Source organism: Oryctolagus cuniculus, chromosome 16 (assembly GCF_051225735.1).
Source record: "Oryctolagus cuniculus isolate XC-2025 breed Fujian yellow rabbit chromosome 16, ASM5122573v1, whole genome shotgun sequence".
Taxonomy (NCBI): Eukaryota; Metazoa; Chordata; class Mammalia; order Lagomorpha; family Leporidae; genus Oryctolagus; species Oryctolagus cuniculus.
Genome location: NC_142882.1, coordinates 70,005,871 through 70,031,412, shown reverse-complemented (window position 1 = coordinate 70,031,412; position 25,542 = coordinate 70,005,871). Strand labels below are relative to the sequence as shown.

The 25,542-nt window shown below is 45.0% G+C and overlaps 1 protein-coding gene across 1 annotated transcript in view; it reads left to right on the top strand.

Moving 5' to 3' along the window:
• Positions 1 to 25,542, top strand: part of SCIN (scinderin) — a 69,621-nt gene that overhangs the window by 38,020 nt on the left and 6,059 nt on the right. The window contains exons 5-11 of the mRNA XM_002713774.6: positions 3,233 to 3,325; positions 7,459 to 7,591; positions 8,609 to 8,697; positions 9,468 to 9,683; positions 10,473 to 10,594; positions 14,569 to 14,659; positions 19,715 to 19,885. Of these exons, the coding sequence (XP_002713820.3) occupies positions 3,233 to 3,325; positions 7,459 to 7,591; positions 8,609 to 8,697; positions 9,468 to 9,683; positions 10,473 to 10,594; positions 14,569 to 14,659; positions 19,715 to 19,885 (915 nt within the window). The remainder of the gene's footprint in view (positions 1 to 3,232; positions 3,326 to 7,458; positions 7,592 to 8,608; positions 8,698 to 9,467; positions 9,684 to 10,472; positions 10,595 to 14,568; positions 14,660 to 19,714; positions 19,886 to 25,542) is intronic.

Sequence of the window (25,542 nt, the reverse complement as noted above, 5' to 3'; positions counted from 1 at the left end):
TGCCTGGTTTTTTAATCTCTGTGGATCTTCCCTATTATCAAATATTTGTCATGCTTACATAAGGCAAGTAAATACAACTGAAAGGATTTACTTCCCCAGTTTGCTTCTGTGTTCCATATGCTTTCATATGATTGTTTTTCAGTGGAGAAAAGCAAATAAGGCACAAACATTACTGAGTAATTAAAGTGTTTGCTCTCGAAACTTGAGGCCCTTCTTTGTTTATAGTGAAAGTAGAAGTAGAGCCATCCACACAGAGATGATTACGATGAAGAGTGGACATGGGAGCAGCAGTTCCAGCACCGCTTGGGCCCTAGGATTCCGTATCAGAGGGCTGGGTCCCAGTGCTGACCCCCTGCTACTGCATACCTGGGAGGAGGCAGGTGATAATGGTGCAAGTATTTGAATACCTGCCACTCACATAGGGGACCCAGATGGATTTCTGGGCTCCCAGGCATTTGGGAAATAAGCTAACAGATTGGAGATATTTCTTTTTCTCTCTCATGTGTGTGTGTGTCTGCTTTAAATACCTCATTTTCTAAATAAAAGCACAGCAGGTTAAACAGCAGCCTGTAGCACCAGCATCTCGTGTGAGCACCAGTTCGAGTCCTGGCTGGTCCACTTCCTTCCCAGCTCCCTGCTAATGCACCTGGGAAAGCAGCAGAAGATAGCCCAGGTGCTTAGACCCCTGCCACCCATGTAGGAGACCTGGTTGAAGCTCCTGAATCCTGGCTTCAGCCTGGCCCAGCCCCAGCCGATGGGTCCATTTGGGGAACCAGCGAATGGAAACTCAGTCTCTCTCTTTGTTTCTCCTTCTCTCTTTGTAACTCTGCCCTTCAAATAAACAAACTTTTTTGTTTTTTTTTTTTTGTTTTTTTTTAGTTGTTTTGCAAAGGATGATTAAAAAAAACAAAAAAGGGAGTAGGAAACAGTGACGCTGGCCATTATTATAAAATACAGAATTTAATGATTAAGTGGGCAAAAGATTCAAAGTGGAGGAAAGAACGAATTCAAGACTAATTTTAAGTCCATTCATTTTAGGGAGAATAGAGGTACACTGACACCATAGAGAACTGAAAATGGTCAGTTTTGTAGAAAACCAGTTCTGCTCAGGACATGTTATATGACAGCAATACTTTAAAATAGAAATTTATAGGAAATAATTGAAAGAAAGGAGAGCTCTAAACTTGAGTGACAGATTCTTGGCTAGAACAGTAAAGGAAGTACACACTCTCAAATAAGGCTTCTGTGTTTTCTTGCCCCTTGTATGTTATTTCACATACCAATCATGTGAGCTAAATGCTGATTACATAGGCAATCCAAAATGAAAATATTTTAAATATAAGCATGATCCTACCTGCAGAGGAAAAGAAAAGCTGTATTTACAGTTTATGCCAAAAATCTAAATTATGACACGGTCAATAAAGTAAGCATAAGTAGTAATTTCTAAAAGTTTGTAGAAAATGAGATTAAAAACTAAGTTTGTGCTGCAAAAAAAATGAAATCCATGCATATGAAAGGTCTTCAAAAAGTTCATGGAAATGTGTATTATGAAAAAAATTGTACATGGGTTTCAAATTTTTGGCGTCAAAATAAACATCTTTTAATTCCATCGTACACAAACTTTTTGAAGTACCTTCATATTTAGTATACTCCTTCTAGGCAGGGCATACAATTCTCAACATTCAGACAAAGAGATTGGAAACTCATTTATGTATCCCAGTGAAGTATTTGGTAAAGGCTCTTTAAGTGATCCCTGGAGATACCTGGCAATATTTGGCACTCTTGTACCCCTGGAGTTAAACCTGATTTTGGTAAATCCCTTGGGTTCAGTTTCCAACTATGCTACAGTCCCTTAAGAAGCTAATTAAGATAACTGGATAATATGGAAATGGTTGTCTGGAAATTAAAAGTTAGAGTGTGTCCCAAATCCCTGAGTCAGCTGGCCCACAGGGAGACTTCCCAGCAGGATGTGCTCCTAGCCCAGACTGTTTATCCAAAGCTCTGCCCTGGCTGGGGTATAATTACAAAGGAGGCTGGAGGTCTGATGGCTGTTATGAAATCTATGTACTTCTACCAAAGTAAAAAAAATCTTAAAAAAACTTTCAGTTGCAAGTGTTTTGGGTTTTAGCATGATCCTACTTTTAACAGAAAAGAAAGACTATTACAATCACTTAGCATGTACAATAATTAAAAATGTTTTGTTGATTGCTGCGTGGCATATTCCCAAAAGCATTAAGTTCTCTGTGAAAGTGCCCATGCTCTCACAAGGGTTAGATTTATGTACGTTTTTACTGTAGACTGACTCATCAGTATACATTTCCATGCACTATATTATAAGGAAAACAATATAAATTATATCATTGTATGGTAAATATCAGATTTAAATAAATCTTTTTATAGAGTCTAAATTTGAATTTCTACTATATTTTTATTTTTTTTTATTTTTTTATTTATTTATTTTTTTTTTGACAGGCAGAGTGGACAGTGAGAGAGAGAGACAGAGAGAAAGGTCTTCCTTTGCCGTTGGTTCACCCTCCAATGGCCGCCGCGGCCGGCGCGCTGCGGCCGGCGCACCGCGCTGATCCGATGGCAGGAGCCAGGAGCCAGGTGCTTTTCCTGGTCTCCCATGGGGTGCAGGGCCCAAGCACCTGGGCCATCCTCCACTGCACTCCCTGGCCACAGCAGAGGGCTGGCCTGGAAGAGGGGCAACCGGGACAGAATCCGGCGCCCCGACCGGGACTAGAACCCGGTGTGCCGGCGCCGCTAGGCGGAGGATTAGCCTAGTGAGCCGCGGCGCCGGCCTGAATTTCTACTATATTTTTATAAAATTTACATTATTTAGAATAAGTTATATTTTATACCTGTCCTTAATATTAGATAGTATTTGTATCAGTTAATTTAGTGAATTATTAAAGTGCTTATCAATATATTTTTGTGAGTTTAATATGAAAAAATTCAAAGATTGATCTTTTTCCTGCCAAAGACTTTACTTGAATTTTTGGGTTGCATCACGTATGCACAGAACGCATGAGAGCCGCCATTGAAGAACATCACCAGGGTAACAGGACTTGAATTTGCCACCACCGTGGCTCTGACCCCTGCACTTGTTCATTTTAATTTTAGTTAGTGTATAATTAACATCTTCATAAGTGTAAGATGGCTTACTATTATTTTTAACTTTACATCATTGAATGAGAAATCTGTATCTGATCCAATGTTCCTTTTTTTCCAGGTTTTAGGGAAAAAGCCAGAGCTCCAGGAGGGAGACGACGATGACGACACCAGAGCAGACATAAGCAACAGGAGGGCAGCGAAACTCTACATGGTGAGCTCACCGGGGCGGGGCCTCTGTTGCTGCCCGGCCGCCCACAGCTGTGCAGCCCGTCATGACAGGGGTTCTCATGGTTCATCACTCTCATTGCCATCATGGGGAAGTGTGTAGGGCTGATCGGTTCTGTGCTCTTGTGTATTTATTCAAAGAATTCTTTTTCATGGTTTTTTATTAACAATAACAAATTAGTGAACTTATATCTTACATAAAATTCTATATTTATTTAATTTTTTGTTAAGAGTTACAGAGAGGGAGAGACAGAGAGAGCGCTCTTCCATCGCTGGTTCACTCCCCAGATGGCCACAACTGCCAGAGCTGTGCAAGGCTGAAGCCAGGAGCCAGGAGACTCTTTCAGGTGTCCCTCATGAGTGGCAGGGGCCCAAGGACATGGGCCATCTGCTGCTGTTTTCCCCAGGCCACCAGCAGGGAGCTGGATCGGAAGTTGGAGCATCCAGGACATGAACATGGCCCATATGGGATGCCAGCATTGCCAGTGGAGTCCTTACTGGCAGTGCCACACACCAGTCCCAATTCTGTATTGCTCTAGTAGCCTGCAACAATATGTCTTGTTTCAAAATATTTGCTTTCTAGAGAGTAAATATTGCGCAAGCTTTTCCTTAGAAATTCATGATGAGATGATAGTATATTCAGCTGATTAGCGACATCCTCTTTAGACGTGTGAAGACATTCTTTGTTACAGGAAGGCAAAGCTGCCAGGTGAACAGCTGGAAGGAAGAGTCACAGCCACCAGTCCAGCAGTGGCAGACCTTGAGCACCCAGCCCTAAGGCAAAGGACTGCCCAGGGTACCTTGGAGAGAGAGACAGAGAGAGACAGAGACAGAGAGAGGTGTTACATTACATGATGGCTCCCATTCTTCCCAACTCTATACCTTTACTGTTTTATTGCTGGTAAACATGACAAAGAGCCACAAGACATAATGAGGACTGCAAAAATGAGATTCTTCAAGTGTTCCGTCCCCTTTACAACTTATTTTATAGATGATTTTGTTCATTTCGTCGAAAGGCAGAGTGACAGAGAAGAAAACACACACACACACGCACACACAGAGGGAGGGGGAGATGGGCAGGAGAGAATATCTTCCGCCTGCTAGTTCACTCCCCAGATGGCAGTCACCTCCAGTTCTAGGCCAGGCTGAGGCCAGGGACCAGGGTCTCCATCCTAGTCACCCACCTGGGTAGCAGAGACCAAGTACTCGGGGCGTCTTCTGCCGCCTTGCCCAGGTGCAGTTAGCAGGAAGCTGGGTGCTGGAGTTGCAACTGGCCACTTAACGCCCCACCCCTGCCTTTGCAGCTTTCTAAATACATGACTTGTAGCAGATCATAACCTCCCTGCACTTAGGAGTTATTTCATCTGAAATAGGAAGAGTTATATTTGCTGCTCTCTAAGGGACTTTGTAGTTCAGAAACTGGGATTTTAAAGGAAGTTGAGTTACATTGTATAACTTCCTTTTTTAACAGAAGGTGCATTCTTTTCTTAGATGGCAAAGGAAAAACGAGACCATTTCTGTGAACTATGATGGTTTTGATATGAGCCATAAAGAAATTGCTATTTCGCTACTTCATGGTTTTATTACTCTCTCTAAGACCCATTTTCAACAGCCTAATAAATATGTTTTATTTCACATCATCAATCAAAACTGCTGTCTCTCTTGGAAGGCATTATGGGCTAAATACTTTTCAACTGGAAAACATTAAGGCTTGATTGTGGCTCTCTCTAGTGGAACTACAATGTATTGTGTACATCTACAATGAGTCATTTAGAAAATAATGTGTGGTTGCCAAAGAAGGCTGCGAAGCAGAATCACCTGGGTTGCTTTGTTAAGAATACCCAGTGCGAACTCTACCCTGGCGCTGAAAAACAGCACCACTGATGGAGGGCGGGCCCTGGGATCTGGGTACTTAACAAGTGCCCAGAGAATTTCATAGCAGCCCACAAGCTGACTTTGGAAAATCAGTGAATTCTAAACTAACATTAATATCGTTTCAGTGTGACAAGACCACTTATAAACTTTGTAAGAAATGTCCTGTAGTCATTTCCAAGTGTGACGGAATAAATTTACTTTGATATTTTACAAAGTGTATGTAACTTGAAGAACCTTCAAAGGAAACATTCTATAGGCGTAACCTGGAATTTATCAATGCCTTCCTTACTGTGTGCCCATCACGTGGAGGCACACAGTGAATGCTGACCTGCTGCATCCTTAGTCTTCAGCTTTTACAAAATGTGTCATGCAGACATTACTGTCTTTATTACACTTACCTATTTTCTTCTACTTGCTGTGTGTTCTGACTTCATATTCCCCATAGTAGGCATTGGCATTGTTTGTGTCATTTAGTTAAATCCTTGGATTTTCGCAAGGGTGAGTAGTTGAAGCTGAGAAGGAATATGACTTGGGAAGCTGATGTGGTTTGTTAATGGCTGTTCTGGAAATGGCACCTGGGACTGCAGCTCTTTGCATTGCCATAGAATTCTTGTCAATCTTGTTTGCCAACATTTACCACTTCTTCAGTTCAAGAAATTCTGAAGTGTGCTTTGTGTACAAACAGCGTTCTGAAGCAAATGGGGCAGAAACGTCAATGTCGGTATCTCAGATCTTTTTTGGAGAGATAGAGACTGAATAAACAGATATCATTTCTGTCTTTTGGGTTTATATATATATATTCCTTTTGTTTCCCCAAAGATTTATTTATTTCAAAGTCAGAGCTACAGAGAGAGAGAGAGAGAGAGAGAGAGAGAAAGAGAGAGAGAGAGAGAGAGATAAATATCTTCCATCTGCTGGTTCACTCCCCAGATAACCATGATGGCCATGGCTGGGCCAGGCCAAAGGTAAGAGCCAGGAGCTTCATCCAGGTCTCCCATGTGGGTGGCAGCGGCCCAATCACTGGGACCATCTTCCACTGCTTTCCTCAGGTCATTAGCAGGGAGCTGGACTGGAAGTGGGGCAGCTGGGACCCGAACCAGTGCCCACGTGGGATGCCGGTGTCACAGGCAGTGGCTTCACCTGCTGTTCGTGTGTTCTGATGCAGTTCCTCAGCCCTGAGATCATGGGCTGTCTGTGCAGGGTATGGAATTTATCAGCATCCCAGACCTCCACCTGCCAAAGGTGCTGTGCCAGTGGGTTTGCAAATAATGCTAAGGACCTTTATTCTGACAGAAGGAGTCTGGGCCTTTGGCTCGGAACTATCTGAGACCTTAAAAAGGGATTCCCAGTGACGCCCTTGGCTTCATCTTTAGATCATGTTTTCCTGTCAGAGTCCTGAGTTCAGTTTTGCCTAGAAAATTTTTTTCATGTACTAATATGCATATTTATGAAGTTTCAGCTTTTTGTGTGTGTACAATGAGTGTAAGATTGATGTGTACTTGGGGGCTAGCACTGTGGTGTAGTGGGCTAAGCCTCTCCCTTCGGTGCCGGCATCCCAGCACCAGTTCAAGTCCCAGCTGCTCCTCTTCTGATCCAGCTCTCTGCTATAACCCAGAAAAGCAATGGAAGATGGCCCAAATGCTTGGGCCTTGCGCCCATGTGGGAGACCCAGAAGAAGCTCCTGGCTTTGGATCAGCCCAGTTCCAGCCATTGCAGCCATCTGGGGAGTGAACCAGCAGATGGAAGACCTTTCTTTCTCTCCTTCTCTCTGTCTGTAACTCTCTCTCTCTCCAATAAATAAATAAAATCTTTCTTAAAAAAGATTAATATACACTTGAAAAGATTACTTTAAAATGTCAATGAAAAAATCATCTGTTCATTGCATAGTGCTTTGCATATGCCAGCATCTCTAAACCTTAACCATTATGACAATTACTGTTATTTTCTGATGTTAGAGCAGGGTGTTGAAATTAAGGTTTTATTATTGGCCCTTTTCCCCCAAAGGGCTTTAAAAGATAAAATCTTTTGGGATATCTTTAGGTTCATGGACTTTTTTGGTCCGCTTGGTTGTTTGGTCGCTTTATTGAGATACAATTTGCATATCATAAAACTCATGAGTTTGAAGTGTGCACTTCAGTAGTTTTTTATTACATGTACAGAGTTGTGCAAACATTACCACGATCTAATTTTTGAATATTTGAATCATCCCAAAGCAAACCATGGCGTTCACGGTTTTCACATCAGGTTTCAGATGCGAGTGGAGCCATGAAAGTGACTGTGGTGGCTGAAGAAAACCCCTTTTCCATGGCGATGCTGCTTTCTGAAGAATGCTTCATTTTGGACCATGGTGCTGCAAAACAGATTTTTGTATGGAAAGGTAAGGATGCCATTGGCATTGTTGCTGCATTTCCAATATATAGTAGAGAGTATACATTTCCAGCGTATAGATATTTCCTCAGAAGGGTAGAGAAAATATCTTTGAAGATTTAAAAAAGAGAAAGGCTACCTGAGGTCGGTGTTTAGCCCAGCAGTTGAGACGCCCGCATGTCATACTGGAGTACCTGGGCTCAATGCTCAGCTTCAGCTCTGGCCCCAGCTTGGCTGCAGCCCAGCCTTGGCCGAGCCCTTCCCTTGCCACCACAGACATTTGGGAAGTGAACCAATGGGTGGGAGCGCGCTCTCTCCTCTCTATCTCCCTCTCCTCCCTTCTCTCTCTCTCTTCCTCCCTCTCTCTCTCTCCCTCTCTCTACTTCTGCATCTCAAAGCACAAATAAAAACTCTACCTTTTCAGATTTGTTCTGTGAGTATCTCACACAAAATTCAGCTATTTCCGTCCTACTAGCATCATTTACCAGGGGTTGTGTTATGTAAAACATTTTGAAAATGATTTTTAATAGATATCATTCATTACTGTGTTGTTATATGTATCTAACATAATAGGAACTTTTTTAAAAGATGATTTGTTTATTTGAAAGTCAGAGTTAGAGAGAAAGAGAGAGAGAGAGAGACTCATCTTCCATCTGCTGGTTCACTCCCCAGATAGCTGCAACAGCTGGGGCTATGACAGGTTGAAGCCAGGAGCCAGGAGCTTCATCTGGGTCTCACATGTGGAATCAGGGGCCCAAGGACTTGGGCCATCTTCTACTGCTTTCCCAGGAACATTAACAGAGAGCTGAAGCAGAAGTGGAGCAGCAGGGATACAAACCAGTGCCCAAATGGAGTCTCAGTCAGCAGCTCTACCTGCTACAGCACAGTGCTACCATAATAGGAAAATGTTGACGTTCTGTCAGTGTAATATTTACATTAAACTATAACTTCAGTTTTGATACATAAATGTCTCTTAATCCTATCATATCTCCCTTTCTAGAATTCTTTGATTTACCTTGTATTTCAGGTAAAGATGCCAACCCCCAGGAGAGGAGGGCTGCAATGAAGACAGCTGAAGAATTCCTTGAGCAAATGAATTATCCCAGAAATACCCAAGTATGCATAAAAATGAGCTGGACAGAAAGGCATTTAAAACGTGGGAGTGCCTGACACCCCACAAAACTCCTGAAAGGACTGGGTTCAAAGTATCACAACCACGTGGAGTCCTTCTCCAGTGCGCAGTCACGTCACGTGTCCTTCCCACTGTAACTGTTGGGGGATGGAATTTTTGCAGAAACTGAGATCAGCCAACATAGGGCTGCCATAGGGCTGCCAGACGAGGAAAAGAGCACACTCACTTCCTCCACAGCCTTCAATTCAACAGGATCAGCCAGAGCTGACTAAGCACTTGTCAGTCATTCCTTAGAGCAAGCTATGCAGATGTGGGCCAACACTCAGATAATATTTGCCATCATCAAGATCAGCTTAGACACTGGCGAGTTACTCTTTTCCTTTCTGAATCTCCCAGCCAGCCCCACGTGTGTTTCTCATTTTTGTGTCCTGACTTAAGTAACACCATGAGATAATTTCTCCCAGGTCAAGTTCCGTGGTGAACCTAATGTAGAAAGACAGACAAATTCACTTTTCTGCTGTGGTAACAGATGAAAGAACCTTATTCTTAACCTTGATCTTATTCAAATTCTATGGCAATGACTTCAGTTATAAGAAAAGCAGAGCTGGATTATCTTAGCTTCCTGGTGTCTAAACTCACATCTGCAATTGCAGAAACCAAGACAATCTTCTTATTTACTTAGTTCTTCCTCTACTAGTCATGTTTTACCTCAATCTCTTTTCTTCCTGTTTGCTACTACTGTTTTAAATTTCAGATTCAGGTTCTTCCAGAAGGAGGAGAAACACCAATTTTCAAGCAATTCTTTAAGGACTGGAAAGACAAAGACCAGAGTGATGGCTTTGGGAAAGTGTATGTCACAGAGAAGGTGGCCCGCATAGAACAAATTCCGTTTGATGCCTCACAGTTGCATAGTTCTCCACAGATGGCTGCCCAGCATAACATGGTCGATGATGGTTCTGGGGAAGTGGAGGTATTTACCTACTTTACAGCATAAAACCATAGTGGGGGGCTTAAGCAACATTTATTTCTCACAGTTCTCGAGGCTGGGAAGGCTAAGGTTGGGGTTTGATAGGTTTGGTGTTTAATGGGGACCTGCTTCCTAGGTCATGGACGGCTGACTTTTTCTTGTGTCCTTATAAGGTAGACAAGGAACCAGAGAACTCTCTGGGCCCCTTTTATAAGGGCACTAATCCTATTCATGTGGGCTCCACCCTCATAACCTCCCAAACCTCACTTCCTAATGCCATTATGTTGGGGGTAGGATTTCACAGACATTCAGACAGTTGCATCGTCTTTGTTATTTGATCACAGTTACCAGCTCTCAGCTGGGAAAAGAATAGGTTCATATCTTATCACACAGGGAGAGGGAAAAATACATATATTATTTCACAACTGGTGAAAAACCTTTCCTGTATTGTTAAGGAATATATTCCTGAGCATAATATTAAATTCATTATTCCTCTCAAGTGTCATGTTATTTTCATAGATTGATCAAATAATAGGCATTTATTAAGCTACAGGCCAGACTGAGGTAAATACTGCAGAAGAAGCAAAAAGAAATATAAGCACTTAAAAAGTCAACATAAGAACTTGCCAAATTGATAAAAATGTCTTCCCTGTAAATGATTTATAAACTAAATAGAAAAATAATTTGAAGTTGTTTAATGATCAGTCTAAATCAAAGATTATTTAAAGCTATGAGAAATATTGTTAGATAAATCAGATTTTAACCTTTGTCTATATATCCCATCCCTGTCAGATTTGGCGTGTAGAAAGCAATGGTAGGGTTCAAGTGGATCCAGATTCATATGGTGAATTCTACGGCGGTGACTGCTACATTATCCTATACACTTACCCCAGAGGACAGATTATCTACACATGGTAAGTTCACCGCCTTCACAAGAGCTCAAGTTTGACAAAGCCAGAGTTTTTTCCAAAATAATAAATTCCATGCAGGATGGGTGAGATTCGTGTAGCATTCATATAGTGTTTTTGACATTATTTTTACTATATTTTGTACCTGCTCTCCACAAGCAGATATTAAAGTTTTCCCTCTATAGTCCAGGAAAAAAGTTTAGATGTCCTAAATAGTAGAGTTCTCTTGGTGAACAAGTAGTTAAATGTCTCACCTTTTGTGCAGACTAATGCTCCAGTGGCCAGGATTGGGTACAGTCTCATCTTATGTTATCACTGAGGTCCGTATTGACTGGAGCTGCAAAGTTGCAGTAAAGTAAAAAAAAAAACCTGCAGGGATATAATTTGTGATTCCATTGCCTGCACCAGAGACATCAAATGGATGGGTCCTTACTCTTTATCCCTTTGAAATTCACAATAATAGAGAAAATATTCCAGAACACTTGGATCCCTATCTCACATGGTTTGGTGTAATGATTTGATTTGTAACTAAAGTTTAGATTTACTTAGAATCAGCATAACAACAGCCTTGCCCAAGGAGGAAGGACCAGTGTTCAGCGGAGTCATTTAAGTGCATCTACTACACTGGCCCATCTCAAGGGCTAGGAATCCTGCAACAAATGATGTATTCTGGCATTCTCCATTTATTGTATGAGATCAAGAGAAATAGAATATTGCTGAGAGCACTGGAAAAAACAGGCTCTCAGAAAAGATCTTAAAGCTGAGATCTGTGTGTGGTAGGCACAAGGCAGGGAAGGATCCTGCTTCTGCTTATAAGAACATGACAGTCTACAGTATATGTGTCAAGTGTACCTGTAATCAGGTCGGTAACAGAGGCACATCCATCCCCACAATCTGGACACTGAAATGCCCAGTGCCTTGAGCCCAACCAAGCTGAAGAAGACAATTTGGTACCCAAAGGGTGGTCCAGCATCCAGAGACCTTGATACCTCTTGGGAGCTTGTTAGAGATACACTCAGGCCCCACCCTGGGCCCACTAAGGCCATCTTCCCTTTAACAAGACCACACAGTGTGGCCGGCGCCGCGGCTCACTAGGCTAATCCTCCGCCTAGCGGCGCCAGCACACCAGGTTCTAGTCCCGGTCGGGGCGCCGGATTCTGTCCCGGTTGCCCCTCTTCCAGGCCAGCTCTCTGCTATGGCCAGTGCAGTGGAGGATGGCCCAGGTGCTTGGGCCCTGCACCCCATGGGAGACCAGGATAAGTACCTGGCTCCCGCCATCGGATCAGCGCAGTGTGCCGGCCACAGCGGCCATTGGAGGGTGAACCAATGGCAAAAAGAAGACCTTTCTCTCTGTCTCTCTCTCTCACTGTCCACTCTGCCTGTCAAAAAAAAAAAAAAAATACCAACACAGTGATTCACACACACTTGAATGACTGGCAGGTACCGCCTTAGGCAGGGTCCTAAACACTAGCTGCGCAGTCTATAATAACCTGCACGATTTTTCTTATCTCCAAAAGCTTTCACCCTGCAGTAAACACATCAGAATCTTGGGTGGTGGGACTCCCAAGGCCTAATGTACATCATTGTCGTAATGAGGGAGAGGGACCATTGGGAATTTCTCACAGCAGTCTGGCTGAATAATGTGACAATGAGGATGGAAAGGAATGGACAAGTTTGCAACCTGATAAAGAGTTGGCATTGCAGAGACTGGCTCTGGGGAGCAGAGAAGATGACAAAGTTGAGGGTGACCCCAGGTTTCTAGTCCAGGTGCTGTGTGGGCAGTGGCCCATTTGTTGAGGACAAGTTCAGCCCCATCATGAGCAATTCACGGGGGAAGGAAGACCACACTGTTGACAGTTACCATCTCTAGGAGGAGACTGGAGGCTCAGTAGTTTAGTTATCTTCCTCCGTTTTTAAGTGTTGAATCTTTCTATGATGAGAATCTATATGTTTTTCAGATATCGAGATACTTAATTCTTTTTTTACGATTTATTTCTTTATTTGAAAGTCAGAGTTACACAGAGAGAGGAGAGGTAGAGAGAGAAAGAGAGAGAGAGAGAGAGAGAGAGAGAGAGAAAGCGAGGTCTTCCATCTGCTGGTTCACTCCCCAATTGACCACAACAGCCAGAGCTGTGCCAATTCGAAGCCAGGAGCCAGGAGCTTCTTCTGGGTCTCTTATGCGGGTACAGGGGCCCAAGGAGTTGGGCCATCTTCTACTGCTTTCCCAGGCCATAGCAGAGAGCTGGATCGGAAGAGGAGCAGCCAGGACCAGAACCGGCGCCCATATGGGATGCCAGCACTTCAGGCCAGGGCATTAACTCACTGCGCCACAGCACCATCCCCAAGAGATACTTAATTCTTTTTTGTATCTTTGGCATTTAAAATCATTAAATGTTAAGTATGTAAGTTTATTCATGTTACATGGTTTGTGGAACTACACAATCTTCCATAAACATGGTAACGATGCATTAAGAGGCATTTAGAAAATAGAATCTATTGAAGACTGGCTTTCCCAGGTTCATAGCGGAAAGCTGGATCAGAAGTGGAGCAACTGGGACTCGAACCGGCATCCACATGGGATGCTGGCACTGCATGCAGTAGCTTGACCACTGTACTACAGCCCTGGCTCCTCTATAGAACATTTTTACACCAATCATTGGCCTATTCTGGTCCAGTCACACATTCTGAGATAATTACAGCATGTACCCTCCTCTGTGTGCATGTGTGTGTGTGTGTGTGCAGCCCAGAAGGGTAGGTTATTTTAATCTGTTCTGAGTATGGAACAGCTTAGTATCAAGGTTTCAGAAGAAAACATAGTTAACTTTAAAATCTATTTTAAAGTTTAGTGTTCCTGCTGCTAACCCTGAATCAGAGAGAGATGGGAAATGTTGGCTAAAAACAAATAATGCTCACTGAATTCTGAGGCTATTGGGGTAGTTTTGTTTTGGTTGACTTTTTTTTCTGCCGACAGATTCCTGGATCAGAGAGATCTATCAAAGGTTGCTCCACAGGTCAAAGTGATACTAGTTATAGCCATGAGCTACCCTGGACAAAGGAGTCCCTAATGAACAGGACACATTTATTTATTGACCCTCAGGTGGGTCCAGATGGCTTAGCCTCTGGTTGCAGCTCTAATTCCCACAGAATTGAAAGGATGACAAAATGAAGCCTTTCTGTGTCCTGTTTTAGATGATTTTTTTTTTACTTTTCTGGATTCTAATATTTGGCTCTGTGCTCATCAAATATTCTTACACAGATAAAATGCTTCCAATCTCCAGCCAGTAGGTTTGTCTCTACCTCTCACACTCAGATGGGTATTTTCACTATGGAGATGATTTCCCAAAAATAGGGAGCTCTACCTTGAAATCAGCCAGAACTGGTTCCTTAGCTAAGTTATATAAGGAGCTAACGCCTACTTCCTTTAAAATGAAGATGAAAATGCCAGCCATACATAGCTCTAGAAAATACACAGGACAGGTCATGGCTAAGTGTTAGTGCTTTCAAAAGAACAATAGCTTTGACTGCTCATGTCTTGTTGAAGCAGTTGTTTTCTTCTTGATCTTTCACAGTAACTCAGGCCTCTGCTTGAAAACCTACACGAAAAACAAATAGTTAGCCTAGTGGTTAAGACACCCATGTCCCATTATCAGACTTCCTGGTTCATATTTTGGCTCTAACTCCTGACTCCAGCTTCCTGCTAATGCAGACTCTGGGAGGCAGTGGTAATTGCTCAAGAAATTGGGTTCCTGCCCCCACCAAGTGAGAGACCTGGATTGCAATCTGGGCTGCAACTCCAGCCATGTCCAACCCTGGCCCTTGCAGACATTTGGGGAGTAAACTAGTAGACGGAAGCTTTCTTTCTGTGTCTCTCTTTCTCCATGTCTCTGCCTCTCAAATAAATAAATAATTTTAAAAAAGCCTATATGAGAAGTTCTTCCAAGTTAAATACAAGCAAATGTATTTTACTGTGATTCCTCTAGGCAGGGAGCAAATGCCACGAGAGACGAGCTGACAACATCTGCGTTCCTGACTGTTCAGTTGGATCGTTCCCTTGGAGGACAGGCTGTGCAGGTTGGAATATTTTTATCCCAAAACCCACACATGAAAGTTTTGCTATTGCAGTGCCTCGCTAAAGCTTCCCTCTAAAGTTGCAATGGGAATTTGACATTTTCTGAATATTGTTTTTTCATTTTGCAATTTGAATATTCCCACTCTTATGCCATACTACTTTTCTCAGATTCTGGAAAAGGAGTGAACATAAATGAAGCGAAAACCTATTACAGAGTTGGGCGTTTGGCCCGGAGGTTGAGACACCTACATCCCATGTTAGAGAGCCTGGGTTGGATTCCTGGCTCTTGCTCCTGCCGCCAGCTTCCTGCTAATGCTGACCCTGGGAGGCACAAGTGGTGGCTCAAGTAGCTGGGGTTCCTGCAAGAGCTGGATTGAATCGCCGGCTCCCAGCTTCAGACCCGGCTCAGGCTCAGCCATTGAGGGCATTTTAGAAATAAACCACTAGATGGGAGCCATCTCTCTGCCTCTTAAATAAACTTAAAATAGCTACTAACATATTTAAGAGTCCCAAAGAATCTTCCAGTCGGTGTCACACCATGCGTCAGTGACAGTCACTTGGCATTGATTATAATCAATGTTCTTCCTGTGTTACCATTTGTAGTTGTTATTAAACAGACGTGGCAGGCAGAGCAGTGCCCCCAAGAAGTTCATGGCCTGCTCCTCAGAACCTGCGAGTGTGTTATGTTACAAGGCAAAGGAGGATGAGATTGCAGATGGAATCAAGGTTGCTCATGAGCAGATCTTCAAGTAGAGAGGCTGTCTGGGCTCGCTGGGCAGCCCAATGTCATCACAGGGTCCTTACAGGTAAAACAGGAAGAGCTGTAGGGGTGTGGTGTGAACAGGACTCCTCTGGCTGTTGTGGGCTTTGATGATGGGCAAGGTCCCCAGCAGGGAGCATGGGCAGCTTGCAGAGGCTGGAAGAGGCAAGACAGTGGAGCCACTGCTGGAGGTGTTCCAGGATTTTGGCCTAGTGACCAAAGCATTGCCCCAGATTTAGCCCAGGATTAAATTAGCCTGGGAACCTACGGAGGACTTCTCACCTTGAGAATAACATAGCAGCATTTTTCCATCTTAAGCCTCTGAAATCATGTCATATCAGCAGTAAGAAATAAAGGCAGTGGTACGGAATAAGCCCAGATTGCTTATTCCAGTGGGTGAAAGAGTGGAGCAGCTTTGTGCACACTCTCAAGTCAGCAGTGCCGAAGCTAGGATTTGCAAACGGAAGTAAACCTTGACAAGAAAGCATGGACCCTGGTTTGGATACCAGAATCTTGACAGAAACCCCAACACCCACAAGGGAGGGGGAAGTGGAGGAGGAGAATGAGGACGGAAATGGGAGGAAAAGGGAGGGAAGAGAAAGCAGAGGGAGAAGGGAGGGGAGAGGAGGGAGGTAGAGGGGAAGAGTAGGGAAGAGGAAGGCAGGGGAAATCATGGAGGAGGAATGAAGGGGAGAGGAGGAAGAGAGAAGAGGATGGGACTAGAGAGGGTGATGTGAGGGAGGAGAGAGAGATGGATTCGCTGGGTAGCGCTGCAAATGCAAACTGTGACTTGTTAGGAATGACTGAAGCCCGTTCTAAAGGACAGTTCCATGTGAATACACATGGACTGTTGCCGTGGACACACTGGGAGGGGCAGGCAGGGGTAAGGGGCTGATTTGTTCCTTGGAGAAGCTGGAATGCCAGGCGCCCTCCCTGTGTAGTCCGGGCTCCGCTCCTGCGCCTCGCAGGCTGTGGGCAGCGGGCTGCAGCCTTCCCTCGTCCTCGCTCAGCTCCACTGCTCCTCATCCTAGATGTTTGTGGAGCACCTGCTGCTTGTTTCAGGCCCTTATTAGTAATCACGCACGTTTTCGGGTTTTGTGGAATTCCTTGCTGTGCAAGGGCAGCACAGACCGCAGGGAAACTGCCCCCAGTGTGTCTGCCATCTCTTTCATCCCAGCAGTGGCACTGCTTGGTCCTCGTCCCTGAAGCCCAAAGCTGCCGTGAGGTCTCTGTGTGTGTGTGTGTGTGCGTGTGTGTGTGTGTGTGTGCTCACTTGCTGCTCCCCTTACCACCTGGGTGTGTTTGCTGGCCATTTGTGGTAAGACTTGTATTCCTATGTGCTGGGAAAGTGAATTCCAGATCACAGTTCAAACTGAAAGCATGGGGCGGGCGTTTGGCCTAGCAGTTGGGATTCCTGCTGGGATGTCCCTGTCCTGGCCCAGAGTGCCTGTGTTTCACTCCTGGCCCAGCTCCAGGCTACATCTTCCTCCCAGCAGGTGATGGCTCAGAGTAGGTGGGTTCCTGCCCCCAACGTGGGAGACCTGGGCTGAGTTCTGGCTCCTGGTTTCAGGCCTGGCCCCAGGCATTTAGGAAGTCCCATGGATGGGATTCTGATTCATTCTCTCTCCCACCTCCCCTCTCTCCCGTCTCCCTCCCTTACTCTCAGTCTCTCTGCCAAATAAATAAATAAATGAAATGTTTTTTTTAAAAAATCATTCAGCCAGTACAACTTCTTCTTCTTCTTCTTCTTCTTCTTTTTTTTTTTTTTTTTTTTTGACAGGCAGAGTTAGACAGAGAGAGAGAGGGAGAGAGAGAGAGAGAAAGCTCTTCTTTTTCCGTTGGTTCACCCCCCAAAGAGCCGCTACAGCCGCCGCTGCACCAATCCAAAGCTAGGAGCCAGGTGTTTCCTCCTGGTCTCCCATGGGGTGCAGGGCCCAAGGACTTGGGCCATCCTCCACTGCCTTCCCAGGCCACAGCAGAGAGCTGGACTGGAAGAGGAGCAACTGGGACAGAATCCGGCGCCCCAACCGGGACTAGAACCAGGGGTGCCGGCGCCACAGGCGGAGGATTAGCCAAGTGAGCCGCGGCGCCGGCCACCAGTACAATTTCTGATACAAACGCCTTAAACATCACCTTTATGTGCTTGTGTCAAAGTCCCTCATGCCTCCTGTCAAATATGTGAAGGCTTTACTTGTACATAGCATATGCATTTTTCTGTTTTCTTTGTTTTTCGTTTTTCTTTTTTCCCTGATCTTTATAAGTGGAGAATTGCACGGGCTAGAGGGCAGTCAGATGCTTTAGAACGTACACCTGTAGGCTGAGGAGCCCAGGCTAGCTTTCTACTCTGGCCCTTGGTGATAGATTCATCATGCAAGTTAGCTCTCAATGTGAAAGTGTGCTCTATGGTTTTTATGCTTTCACCCATCAATCATGAATTATCAAATTAACCAGATGATTGAGTTCTTTAAATGCACTCAACTATCTCCCCATGAAATATTATGTTCATTTCCTGAATGAAATATTTCCAGCAAGCCGACGTCATCTGTGCCATTTAGTTGATATTTAAAGTATTCCTCATCAAATTATTCAGAACTTGTAGATATGTACTCACTTCACACATATTTCATAAAGGAATGTTCAATATACCCAATTAATGAAATCCCATGAATTGTTACTTGACTCAAAAGTTAAAAAGTGAAGTGGTAATTTTTAGTTTTATCACTAGATGGCAATAATGTACAATAACGCATAAAAATCTAAAGTCTTGTAATAGCTGTTCTTTACATTTCCTTTGCCGAGCAAATTAACATTATTGAGATGTTTTTAACTTACACTTTCATTCTCTCATTCTGTTTTCACAGTAGGGGATGGGCTTTCATCAGTGGTTTTTCTTATGTTGGCTGAAGTTTTCTCCGTGTATGTGAAATGCTATGCTCTCCTGCTCCCACCCCAGTCTCTGGGTCTGTGCCTGGAAAAACATTTTCATAACTTACTGCTCACTACTTGAGTGCCTACTAATTGAAACATCTGTATGAAGTGCATTAGTTTCAAGGCTCCCTAGGCCTTAATAGAAGAGTATGTTCATCAGCATTCCACAGCTTCTGGAAAAAGACCAGGGTAGGAGAGACAGTCCAGTTTTAGCATAGGGCAGGAAAAATGGGAAACAAATAGGGAACTATCACAGTATTTGAACTGTTGATATAAAAAGGGGTCAGGAGTTAATAAAAGAAACAGAAAATTCTAATCCAATATTTTATGTGAATAGGTGAAACCAGCAAATCATTTACCATTTCCCTCAATTTTCTCACCCAAAAAAGTCCCTGGATTATGTGAAAAGTAAGTTTCTTACATTGAGCTTATCTGCTATTACCATTTCTGTACATAAGTTAAAAATAGGAAATATATATATTCAATTGGTTTGCCAGCTTTTGATTTTGGATAGCAGTCTATTTTCACCTCACAAATGTGGGAGTCAAGAAATAATGAGTATGATTTTGTTTACTTTTTGAAGCATTTGAACACAAATGTCTTAAGCTTTCGAGCCAGACCCAAAACACATAAGAATCTAGGACCTCTGTAGCCAGCTCTGAAATGCTGATACTCTGGAAAGCAGAGAGATTTTCACATCAGGTTGCAGATGCTAGCACTTTGCTCTCTGCTTTTTCTCCTTCGGAGATGCTGATGAGCAAGTTCACATCCCCCTGCCTTCTGAAAGCACAAGGCTTGGCAGTTTGGCAGTGCTGCCCCTTGGCAAGAAGCTACTCAGGGATGCTCTGTCGCAGGTAACACAATGTTCTTAGGTCACCAAGGAAACGGCTTGATTATCAGTAACCTGTATTTTCCGTTGATTGTTATTCCTTCTGTTCTTGCCTTTTTTGTTCATTTTTGGCTTGTTTTGCTTTTTAAATCTGCATTTATTTGAGAGAAAGAAAGAGAATTAAAACAAGAGAGAACTCTCATCAGTTGGCTCACTTCCCAAATGCTCACAATGACCAGAACTCGCCTGGGACTGAATTTGGGAGTTGGGGACTCAATTTACATCTCCGTGGAGGTGGCTGGAGCCCGCCTATTGAGCCATCATGGCTGTCTCCCAGGGTCTACACATTAGCAGGAACCTGGAGTCAGGAGCCAGAACTCCGAATCAGATTCAGGCAGTCCAGTGTGGGACACAGGCATCTTGGCCACTAGGCCACACCTTTGTTTGCAGAAAGAAAAATAAGAACACATTTAGACATGCAGCCATCTTTTATTGCACTCTGGATTATATTTCTTTTATTCACCTCCCCTCCACCCCCAGGTCCGAGTGTCCCAAGGAAAAGAGCCTGCGCACCTGCTGAGTTTATTCAAAGAAAAGCCCCTCATTATTTACAAGAATGGAACATCAAAGGAAGGAGGTCAGGCACCTGCTGCCCCTGTTCGCCTCTTTCAAGTCCGGAGAAATCTGGCCTCTATCACCAGAATTATGGAGGTAATGTTACGCAATCAGTCACACATGCCCTCGTTGTAGACTTCCCAGCAGACCTGAGTCAAATTATCCACTGTTCACAAGAGAAAAAAGAAAAACCCCAAGAACAGTTGAATAAAAGTTGAACTCCAGATACTGGGCATCTCATATTAAAGTGACTTCAAATCCAAACAAATGAGTTCTAAGATTAACAAAACAAGCTGTCCAGGACATGAGGCAGCTTTCGCTCTCTCTGGAAAGGCCTGGCTGGGGTAGATGGATTAGGGGTAGCAGGCACAGATTTGCATACAGCCCCTTCCCGTGGAAGGCGTGGTTTCCCTCCCTGCCCACTTAGCAGCGTGGTGACAGGTGCGGAGCTGGACAGCTGCCCTCCTCTCCCACCCTTGCCTCTTTGGTGCATCTCCTGCTTGTCCAGCTGTGCCCCCACTCTCAGGTGCTGCAATCTACGGAGCTCCTGGTCCTTGCCCGCTTGTTCTTTGATGACTTCCGCCATCGTCTCACTTTCTCCATCTCTCTGCCTTCTCTCCTCCAGCAGTTTTCCTTGACCTCATTCCATCACGCACTCGCGTGGTCCTGTGCTAAATTTGGCCTCTAGCGATAGTTATGGCTCCTATGAAATAGGTCATCTGATTTCTGACAGCCCTCTCCTTTTCCTTGGCTACTGTGCCCAGCACACACAGTCCAGAAATTCTGCACCTGCAGCTGAAGCTAAGAAACCTCTCCTCGCCACACCAGCATGCCCTTCCCCTCCCCCTCTCCAGCTCGCAGCACCCCTGCTGCCTGCAGGTAACTGATTCAGAATTCACAGAGGACAGGAACAGACTCTCACAGGAGTCACCTCACCTGCTCCCCTGCCATGCCACCAGCTTGTTGGAATCTGTACAGTACTACACTCCCTTTCCCCCTTGTTGTACAAAATAAATTTAAAACTATAATTTATATTTAAAAATTAGTATATATTTTATATTAGGGATTTTTTATTTTTTTTAACTTTTATTTAATGAATATAAATTTCCAAAGTATGGATTATGGATTACAATGGCTTCCCCCCCATAACGTCCCTCCCACCTGCAACCCTCCCCTTTCCCATTCCCTCTCCCCTTCCATTCACATGAGGATTCATTTTCAATTCTCTTTATATACAGAAGATCAGTTTAGCATACATTAAGTAAAGATTTCAACAGTTTGCTCCCACACAGAAACATAAAGTGAAAAATAATAGATGATTTTTTAAATGATGATGAAATCAGATCAGACCTATTGTCATGTTTAATCCCAGCGAGAGTCAAGTTGGGAATTGCTAATTTCTTCTTCTTCTTTTTTTTTTAACAGAAGATCAGTTTAGTATACATTAAGTAAAGATTTCAACAGTTTGCACCCCCATAGAAACACAGTGAAATATACTGTTTGAGTACTCGTTATAGCATTAAGCCTCAATGTACAGCACATTAAGGACAGAGATCCTACATGAGGAGTAAGTGCACAGTGACTCCTGTTGTTGACTTTACAAATTGACACTCCTGTTTATGGCATCAGTAATCTCCCTATGCACCAGTCATGAGTTTCCAAGGCTATGGAAGCCCCTTGAGTTCTCCGACTCTTATCTTGTTTAGACAAGGTCATAGTCAAAGTGGAGGTTCTCTCCTCCCTTCAGAGAAAGGTACCTCCTTCTTTGAAGACCTGTTCTTTCCACTGGGATCTCACTCACAGAGATCTTTTGCCAGAGTGTCTTGGCTTTCCATGCCTGAAACACTCTCATGGGCTTTTCAGCCAGATCGGAATGCCTTTAGGGCTGATTCTGAGGCCAGAGTGCTGTTTAGGACATCCACCATTCTATGAGTCTGCTGAGTATCTCGCTTCCCATGTTGGATCACTCTCCCCTTTATTTATTCTATCAGTTAGTATTTGCAGACACTAGTCTTGTTTATGTGCTCCCTTTGACTCTTAGTCCTTTCATTATGATCAATTGTGAACAGAAATTGATCACTTGGACTAGTGAGATGGCATTGGTACATGCCACCTTGATGGGATTAAATTGGAGTCCCCTGGTATGTTTCTAACTCTACCATTTGGGGCAAGTCAGCTTGAGCATGTCCCAAATTGTACATCTCTTCCCTCTCTTATCCCCACTCTTATGTTTAACAGGGATCACATTTCAGTTAAATTTCAACACTTAAGAATAACTGTGTATTAATTACAGAATTAAACCAGTCATATTAAGTAGAACAAATTTTTTTTTTTATTTTTGACAGGCAGAATGGACAGTGAGAGAGAGAGAGACAGAGAGAAAGGCCTTCCTTTGCCGTTGGTTCACCCTCCAAAGGCCGCTGTGGCCAGCACACTGCGCTGATCCAAAGCCGGGAGCCAGGTGCTTCTCCTGGTCTCCCATGGGGTGCAGGGCCCAAGCACTTGGGCCATCCTCCACTGCACTCCGGGACACAGCAGAGAGCTGGCCTGGAAGAGGGCAACCGGGACAGAATCCGGCGCCCCGACCGGGACTAGAACCCAGTGTGCCGGCACCGCTAGGCGGAGGATTAGCCTATTGAGCTGCGGCGCCGGCCCTATATTAGGAATTTATACATATAGATAATTGTCGCTCCCCCTCTTCGTGGAGGAACGACACTAAACCCTGCCTAGGCTTCCTATCCGAGTCACGGCACCATTATGTCGCTCCCCGTCTTCGTGGAGGAACGACACAGGACCCTGCGCTGTTCTTTCGTCTGCTCGGCCCTCCCCGGGTTTGCTGCTGGTTCTTCCCGGGTTGGCTACCGACCCTTCCACCTCCGTGGAAGGGTGGTTCCCCCTGGCCACTTTCCCCACTTCCGCGGGGGAGCGGCACACCGCAGGCCGGCTCTCTCGGGGGCTGTACAGGTGTTCCTTCAGATAGATGTTCCCTGATGCATGTTGTCTCTCTCCTCCTTTATAGTCCTCTTCCACCAATCCCAACTCTGCTACCCACACGCCGAGTACGCTGCTCTCCTCCAATCAGGAGCAGGTCCTACAGTTTATTGGTTGAACTGGAGGCAGCTGTGTAGAAGCTGTTTTCTCCTCTCCCAGCGCCATATTGTGGGAGAGCAGATGCATAGAATAAGTCTTAATTCCAGTAACTTAGTCTAGTCCGAGTTGCTCCCAGTTGCTCCCCACAGATAATGAATATTTTAGGCATTAACATCAATATATTAGCCAGAAATTAGTAATAATATACTTATATAAAGAGATACACCCATAAATAATAAATGTTTATTACATGGAATAAAAAACACAGCTTCTCTCAAAAGCCAAATTCCACCCGCCCACCCCCACCGCCCACCACCAGCTTCTTTCCTGGATCTCCTCCTCTCTTGCTTTCCTAAGGTCTTTCCTGGGATTCTGTCTTTTGCATACATTTATCCCACGTCAGTTCATCCTGATGAAGGCAATACGCGTCTTTCTCTTATGCGGCGTGGACTTATTCTTCTGTCCTGCGTGCGACTGCATCACTGTCTCCTGCCCTTGACCTCAGCCATTCCCAGTCACCACGTCATTTTCCACCCATCTTGGGAGCACAGATCCTTGAGAGTCGACCTCGCTCACTCACTGTCTACTTTCCTAAGCCCCTTCTGTCTGCTGCTGCTCCAGTTCAGCTGTTGACTCCCACCACTCCACCGAGGCCGGTTTTATCTGGTTGGCCAATGACTCGCCTCTTAACCACCATCAAAAGTTGCTTCTCTGACCTCATTCCTCTTAACTGCCCACCAAGGCTTGGCACAGTCAACCTTTCCTGCCTCGGTGAACAGAGTGTAACACCACACTCCCCAGGATTTCCTGCAAACCTCCGGGCCAGCCCTGTGGGGCAGCTTGGCTGGGTCCCCTGCTCCGCAAGCCGTGGATGTGCTTGGCTGTTCCAGGGCTCGGTCTTGACCCTCTTAATTCTGATTTCATTCAGGCAGGTGTCTTAAACACCAGTGGAAGTATTCATCTCATCCCGAACGTTCTGTGCATAGATTCTCCGTTGTCTAATCCTGTTTCTTTCTACTCTGCACTCGACAGTTAAGCTCTCATCTGTGGGCGCTCGGGTGATTTCAGGTGCAGGAGCTAGCCAGAGCGCACTGTCCTGAACCTTCCTCTGTGGGCGTCTCTAGGGGACGTCATCAGTTGCTTGCAAGCCGTATTTCCTTGCAGCCTCTCTGAAATGCATGAGTCAACCTCATTTTTATAAAGAGCCTGTTTTCATCCCCTGCAGGCCAGAGCTTTATAAAGGTTCCATTTTAGATCTTCCTCCCTGATCTCATGCTAGCCTGGGCACGGATCTCTGGGCCACTTCTCCCCCTGTATCCCGCTCTGTCCTCTGGATCAGTAAGGAGAGCTGTGGACCAGAAATCAGAAGGCCTCAAGCCCAACCTGCGGCCCGTCCTCCCCATCAGCACACCTGCCAGATGCCTCTGAACGGGCTCCCAGATGCCGCAGTCCTCCTGGGAGGGCTGTGAGCCCCTCCCCTAGTGTGACCAACCCCGGGGCCCTGTGTCTTTCTTCCTGTGGCGTTCCCACTGGCGCAGTCCTGGCTGTCAGTGCAGTGAGCCAAGCAGCTTGTTTGGGCACCACGATCCCGCTGCCCTCATCTTCACTTCCGGCCTCACTACCTCGGCACTGTCATCTTTTCCTCCTCCCACTCAGCCTTGCAGAGCGGCTCTCCTTCCTCTCCCTGCAGTGTGCCCCCCAGTCATTGCACACAAGTGTGTGGTCACGCGTGTTCTAGAAACAGAGCCACAGAATCACCAGGAGCCGCAGGAGACTGTGCGTGTCTTTCCTTGGCTCCCAAGGGCTGCCTTCAGCCTCACTCAGCCAGCCGGGTCCCTGTCACGGCTCTGCAACCACACGGGCAGCACTGGATTCCACCGGCAGACCCCAAGTGATGTCCACAGCTTCTCCATTGGAAGAAAACCGTTGTCACGGTTTGTTCTTAACCCCCTGCACAATGCCTTTCATAATTTGAGCTATCATTTAGCCAAACCTGAGGAACCTTTGCGGGAATCTGTGGTATTATCCTCTGCTTCAGTTGGACTTCAGTCCACGTTTTATGATTTTTTTTTTTTTTAGATTTCCCTGTGATTGTTTGAAAACATCTCTTTTCCACACAAGAATCAGACAGCATCTTGCTTCATGTGCGTCCTTCGCGAATGCTACGCCCTCTTCCAGGTCGTGGGTTCCAGCCCATGCGTGCTGTCCTCCTTACTTTTCCACTTATCATTTAACTAAGTTTTAAAGGTTTGACCTTCTTTGTTTGAAAAGCAGAGTTAGAGAGAGAGAGAGAGAGAGAGATCTTCCATCTGCTGGTTCTTTTACCTTTCACCAAACAGCCACACTTGCCAGGGCTGGGCCAGGCCAAAGCCAGGAGCCTGGAACTCCATCTGTGTCTCCTATGTGGGTGGCAGGGGCCCAAGGACTTGGGCCATCTTCCACTGTGTTCCCAGGCCTAGCAGAGAGCTGGATCGGACATGGAACAGCCAGGACTCGAACCGGAGCCCATATAGGATGCCGGCATTGCAGACGGCAGCTTAACCTGCTGCGCCACAGCGCCAGCCGTGCTTGACTAATTTTGCTCTTAGAGCCTTGTGCTACTCTCTGAGGTCAGCTGAGAATTAAAACGACGCAGACCCTGCCCCAGTGTTTCAAACACCATG